This window comes from Calonectris borealis, chromosome 6, assembly GCF_964195595.1.
Source record: "Calonectris borealis chromosome 6, bCalBor7.hap1.2, whole genome shotgun sequence".
Lineage (NCBI taxonomy): Eukaryota > Metazoa > Chordata > Aves > Procellariiformes > Procellariidae > Calonectris > Calonectris borealis.
The window spans coordinates 28,724,285-28,730,709 of record NC_134317.1 but is presented as its reverse complement, the minus strand read 5'-3'; the positions used below and the strand labels follow the sequence as shown (position 1 = coordinate 28,730,709).

The following is a 6,425-nucleotide window of genomic DNA, read 5'->3' as shown; positions in this document are numbered from 1 at the left end:
TGCTTTGTCAGGCTGAATTTATTGGAAGACTTTACAGCTTGTGCAAGTGGATATGTAGGTCAAATCTATTTTCACCAATCATGAAACACATTTCTCTGAGGAGGCTGCATTTGAATAGGCAGAAATTCAGTAATTTTGCAGTGACATCAGATGTGTAATCTTTGACCAATTTTTATCCCCAAAACACCAAGTTAGTGGAAAATTAGAGGAAAAACCCCAGATTGATGTCTGAATACTAAAATGCCTTCAGAAAAAGGATATGTCATCAGATGCTACTTTTACTTAATGCACTGCAATTGTAGGTCAACACTGAGAAAGCAGTTAGCACCTGCAAACATTGGCAAATTGAGAATGTGAATGTTTTATTGTACAGGTGGAGGTGGTGCCAGAAGAAGGGGCAAGAGGGGAAAAGCGAACCAAAAGAGCAATGAGATTTGGTGTTCTGGGAGCTGCTGCCACTGCAGGAACATGGCATAGAGGGCTGTGGGGTTTGGGTTCACAGTTACAGAGCTAAGAAGATGGATTCACAGCTGTGAAACAGAGACACATGCTGCCAAGTTTTTGGGTTGCAAGGTGAAATTTTGATAGCAAAGAGTCAAAGTAGTAGGTAGTAGCTGAGAATGCTGAAATTGTTTTGAACTCCAGCAGCTTTGTTTGTCGGCTAGCATTTAGTGAGTTAGAGTGTCAGAGAGGTGCAAAGAAAAACAGGATTTGAAAGTAGGACTTGCTTTTTGTATAAACGTGTACAGGAGATGCTGTCAAAGTCGTTACAGCTACCTTCTGCAAGTAACTTTGCTGGAAGTGAAAAGGTGATGGGTAGCGTCTCTGAACCACATCACAGCAGCTCTAACTAGACAAATAGAAGACTTGACAGATTTTAGTGGTGGCCCCCTGGGGAGGAATGCTGAGAAAGTAAGTGTTGGCATGAGCACACAGGTTCCCTCAGAAGGGCAAAACACAGGGTCAGAGGGGAAAGGTTCATCTTGTCATCACTGCTTTCTAACATGTAGCCACTTCCTGTTTCTTCTGAGAATGGTGAATAAGAAACGAACTTGAATTTGGGCAAAGCTTCAAGGTTTTTATTGAATGGTACATAACTAATAAACAAGATTATACACTATTGGTATTTTCATGGAAAATAGACTCAGATAAACACAGCAACATACTTCTGCCTTTTGGATAGATGCTAATTTAGCATTTGTAAAACACAAGGCCCCAGCAGAGCTGGAACATCCTCGCAGCAACAGCCTAAGAGGGCTCCTGCTGGGCAGCCTTTCTCTTCAACCGAGCTGTCAGCACTGGCTCAGAACCCCAGCACGGCACTGCTGGGACACAATGCCAGTGAAAGGAGCTGAGATCAGGCTTTTAGAGCAGCAGTGTCATTAGTGCCAGCCTACAGTGATGCCTCTGTGGAAGTGCAGAGCACTAATGCCAGAAATGGGACCAATAAATAGCAATGCAGGGAAACAAGCCAACATTCCTTTGTACATTAGTGTGCTCTTCTGCCTCAGACCTATAGGATTAGCCAATGACACACAAGCCTCTGTCATCATAGTGTTTGGATTTCAGTTGATCAGTAGACATGGTGAAATTTGACAGTAAGATGATCAGCTGCAACAGCAATAGCTCTTAATGCTATACATATATATATATGTATATATATAGATTACATATTGGTACAATACAACTCAAAGAATCAATGGCCTAATGAGGCCATTTTTATGTGACAGGGTTAACCTTGAAATATTAATGCATAAACTATTTATTCTCCTCCAAGCCATAGAAGTTACAAAGAATATTCTCTCTCCTTCCCGTACACCTTTGTAATACGACAATTAATTTTATTATTTCTTTAACTTAAGTGAATTAGTAGACTCTCCATCCCAGCTAGGAAATGGTTTCTCTCTTTCCTTGTTTCAGTTAACAGTGATGTGGAATGGAATCACTTTTTTCTCTAGCTTTTCAGAAGGCATTTTCACATAGACCCCAGTAGTGAGACATCGTCTTCTCTTTATCTATAAAATATGGGAAGACAGTAAAATAAACAAGTGATCACAGCATAATGATTGACCAGCACATTTTAGAGAAAAGTGATGGATGTTCTGCCTTTACTGAGTAGAAGGTATTCTAGACACCTTTCCCTGTCACCTCTCTTTGTAGAAAATCCGTTGAGACCATTTGAGGGAGAATCAGGAGTTACAGGGGCCATTTAGCAAAAAAAAAGAGTCCTGCCATTCATTTAGCCCTTTGAAGGTGCTCCTGCTGCAGAGTTCAGTGTTGGTTCAAAACTAGGAGTGTTCACACCGGACAGTTTCATTTAACTCCTAGGGACAAGGGCGGATTGAAAAATACGGGACAGGGATACTGTTTGGCTTTAAGCTTTGGCATAGGGTTTATTTCTAACAGACTGTGAGTACTCCAGACCTCCTTGGAAAGAGACAACTCAGGCTTACATTTTGTCTTTGTGCAGACATTTCTAGCTGTGAAGTTAAAAATGCTGTAAGTTACAATTCCCCCCCATCACAAGGGGAAGCCTCTCTAAATTTGCTTTGCACAGAGGTGAGTGGTGAGAAAAAGAAAAATCAAATCCTGGGATTTTGTATGAATCAATTGTGAAATCAGAGTACACGTGAAGACTGTTGCCTTTGATCCGAGAAGCATCCAGGACTCCAACCTGTTCTAAGCACCCAAATCTAAGCCAAGGGTCAGTCCAGCTGATGGTACCCTGGCAACACAAATGAGCCATAAACAGATCTAAATGGCAGCTCCAGCAAGTTGTCTTATTTTGCATTATTGTAACAGCATTGCACCAGTAAAAAGGAGCATCTCAGTGCGTTTGATCCCAGTGTTCTTCCCTGTTCTTATTTCTCTCTCCTTGTCCTCTCACACAAAGGGGTATTACTAGCAGGATGGGGCTGAGTTGATGGGACTTACCGCTTTGCCCATGAGAATGGCTGAGATGATGATACTGTAAAGAAAAAATCCTGAGGCAGTAGTTCCTAATACCCAGAGATATATGGCAGTGTCTGGACAAGGTTCTGGATCTAAAACATATGATATCATACAAGTCATGTCACACATAAGCCTCATAAGGAAGCCCCTAGAGTCAATAAGTCAGCCTAGCATGTGCTATCCCAGGATACTACCAGGACTGAACTCTGAGTATCTGCCCACTCAACTTCCAGTGAAAATAGGCTTTATCTGTAGAAGAACATACACCTTACTCTCCGCTGTTTCTGCACTTATATATCTAACTGCCTAGACATACATGTACACTATATGGTATTGCTTATGCTGTCAAACATCCAAACATTGCTAAATACATTGCATGGCTATGACTATGCCTGCTTTAGGCCTGAGCAGGGAGACCTGAAAGGAATACGAGCTAATCCCGATTCTCAGAGCTTGAATCAGTGTTCAGCCTCACTTCTTACAAACAGAACTTTGAAGACCTCTGAGACATAATAGCAACTCCCTTAACCTGGGAATATCACAGTACTGTAAAGCTGCTTGGCTTACCAATGACGTAGAGATGCGTCCCATTTCCCTTGTTCATAAAATAGGGTGGAGGGTACATCCGTTCCATCTTGCAGACGTAAAGACCAGTATCATTAGCTTGCAGGCCAGTGAGGGTGAGGGTCACATTGTTTCGGCTAGGGCTAACATGACACTGAATGACCTCTTCCACACTGAACATTTTAAACTCCATTGTGTAGGTTGAAGCACAAATTTCAGTGAACCGGTCACCTGTCTGTTTAAGCAGAGTCACTCGAATTTCCTTTGCATTCCCAATGTGCTTGTATTTACACACCAAGCTGGCGACTCCTTGCCTGTTGGCCAGCACCATTGCTGGCTGAGTCACTTCCATTACTGTAAGTAAAGAGCGTGATGGTAAGTGAACTGTCAAGAAATGGTCTGCAATCATTTACTTGAAAACTGCACAATAGGAAGGGAATCCTACCACCTCCTATTATGCATGGGTAATTCCTAGAAATCTCTGTCAAATCCTTCCAAAAAAAAGGACTCCAAGACCACAATTCACATAGGCACTGCATTAATATACTTTAAAAAGCTCAAGGAGTGCTTTGATTACTATAAATGATATTATAAATCTCAGCAATTACTTGTTGCTTAAATAGTAGCTAATTTGGCCCACTTACTGGAGCAATGACCTGCATGCTTCAGTTTTCCTCAACACAAACTTTTTAATGTACATAAGAAAGCAAAAAAATAGACTTCAGATGGTAAAGCTGAAATTTGAAATTTAAAATTAGGCATTTAAACCACAATTTCTGCCTGGTAGAAATAAGCATGTTCACATTTAGAAACAAACAGGTTGACATCTTGTGTGGAACATGGAACAGAACCATTAGGGTAACAGCAAAACTGAATGGAAAACCTGTTTGGATATTTTTGTTTCTGATCTTTTTGCTCCTCATTTTTAACCAGCTATTCCCAAGCCACAGTACAGCAACAGTATATACCCCAAGCCACAGTATAGCAACATACAGCAAAGCCTAATAAACATACTGCAAAAAATCATTACAAATCTTAAAGGGAAACTAGTGTACCTTGAACATCCCCACTGGCTGCTTTATACAACTTTTATACTCTACCCTGCTACACAATGGGAAGGCACTGACACTTGCTTTAATAAGCTGTGAAGACCTATTATTATTTGTTCAGTTTCATTTTATATCAGTCCATTTTGGGGCAGGGCTTATCTTCTTCAGTTCTGCAGTGGAAGAATTTGGGATGAAGAGGAGTAGAATTTCTCCATCCATTCAAACTTCTATATCCATGTTATCAGCTGCCAACAACTTCACTCATAGGGCCTGGTTTGTCAAAATCTTTCTTCCTTCTTGAGCTACTCTGAATCCTGCCCAGCATCGCTGCAGATGCTACTGCTCTAAAGTCTGTGTCTGGTTTTCCAGATACCTTGCAGTGCTCCAAAACCTTGTTCCCAGACTGTCCTATGGAGGGGTCCCATGTCATCTCCCTCTCCTTGTTGTACCCAGTCCATCTCCTGCAAAGATGTGAAACCGAGAAAATGTAGACACCCCCAGCTACCTTGCCTCCTTCATCTACCCACCTTCAGCAATGGCAGTGGCTGTGCAGAGAAAGCCCACGGTGACCAATATTGAGAGCATTCCTGTGCTGGGACAGATGCTGAAAGGGCTGAAGATGGCTGATGCCTTCAGACTTTAAGACAAACTGGAACTCTCAGGACTGGAAAAAAGGCAACACCTTTCAGGATACTGAATCTTCGAAATGTTTGAACCCACACAGAGTCAGTGTGTATATATATAGCTTTGATCCCAGATGCTGTACCTGAAAGTAATATGAAGCTTTGTTTTGGTTTTACGAGAAAGGAAGTAGTGGGTTTGATTAGTACGTGCACAGTTAACCTCAAACAGCATGAACAAAAACAACTATTCAGCAGATGGAAAATATATATTCAATCTGAAACTGCCATCCATTCTGCTTTAAGAATTGGGGGAGGAGAGGTAATCATCCAATAGAGCAGTTCAGGCCCTTTGGTGCTGCCAGCTTGCACAATCATAGCACTCAATATTTTAGCCATCATCAGGTATTTCCTACTAGGACAACACACACAGAACTATACCTCTGCCTAATGTGGCACAGTGAATTAGTGCGAGCTAGCTTTTTTATGGAGGACTTCCCTCCGCCCCCAATTTCTTTGCTTGCTTTAATGTTAGTGCTTTTGATGTTTAAAAATTGATGGCCCCTTCAAAATACTGATTACACTTGCAATGACTTCATCTTTTCATATCAGCAATGTGACTTGAATCATAACCCAGCTTCTTTAGGCTTTTCTGTTTCCAAGAAAAAATTATCTATCTAGGTTTATAGCTAATGACTTCCACATCTATACAGTACTTTCCCTACCTACGGACTTTACTGTTTAAGTACCTTGAGATCAACAGATGAAAAACACTGCAGGAGCTTTGATTATTGCTATCTCTGCTTAGAGCACCTGCGTCATTTCAAATCTCAGTGAAACAGTTTTCACCCATTGGCCTTTTAAAAGTCATGTAAGGTCTGAAAATCATTTTGCTTTTTTATGTGATAGACTGTCATATCCATGAATCATTGCCTGAGAATTTCATAAAAATGAAGTTACACTTCAGTTACACTGAAGGTCATCATTCTTTTTTTCCCCACACTTTGAGAAGTTCTTTTAGAAGGTGCTTCATCATTTATATGTGAAGATATAGTAGATTGCAAAGACCTACTTTTGGACTATGACCTAGAAAAACTAACAGCATTAGTTCTTGAACAGTAGCCTGCCCAATCCAAAGATACAGGATAAATATTTGATCTTGAAATCACATAAATACCTAATGATATAAATAAATTTACTGCTTCCATACTTAGGTGATGCAACAATTGTTTATAATGAC

General features: G+C 40.8%; 1 protein-coding gene across 1 annotated transcript; it reads right to left on the bottom strand.

Annotated features, from left to right (window-relative positions):
- Positions 1–1,076: 1,076 nt before the first annotated feature.
- Positions 1,077–5,259, bottom strand: CTLA4 (cytotoxic T-lymphocyte associated protein 4). The gene is made up of 4 exons (XM_075153965.1): positions 5,093–5,259; positions 3,520–3,870; positions 2,935–3,044; positions 1,077–2,015 (listed from the first exon to the last, which is right to left on the bottom strand). The coding sequence occupies exons 1-4, from the start codon at positions 5,148–5,150 to the stop codon at positions 1,917–1,919; spliced, it is 618 nt and encodes a 205-aa protein (XP_075010066.1). The 5' UTR covers positions 5,151–5,259; the 3' UTR covers positions 1,077–1,916.
- Between the last annotated feature and the right edge of the window lie 1,166 nt (positions 5,260–6,425).

Excerpts from the sequence above, each read along its gene's own strand:
- CTLA4 (XM_075153965.1), bottom strand. The coding sequence starts at position 5,150 with ATGCTCTCAATATTGGTCACCGTGGGCTTTCTCTGCACAGCCACTGCC. Across the intron at positions 3,871-5,092 it reads AGCCACTGCCATTGCTGAAG|TAATGGAAGTGACTCAGCCA; the intron begins GTGGGTAGATGA and ends CTTTACTTACAG. Across the intron at positions 3,045-3,519 it reads GACGCATCTCTACGTCATTG|ATCCAGAACCTTGTCCAGAC; the intron begins GTAAGCCAAGCA and ends CATATGTTTTAG.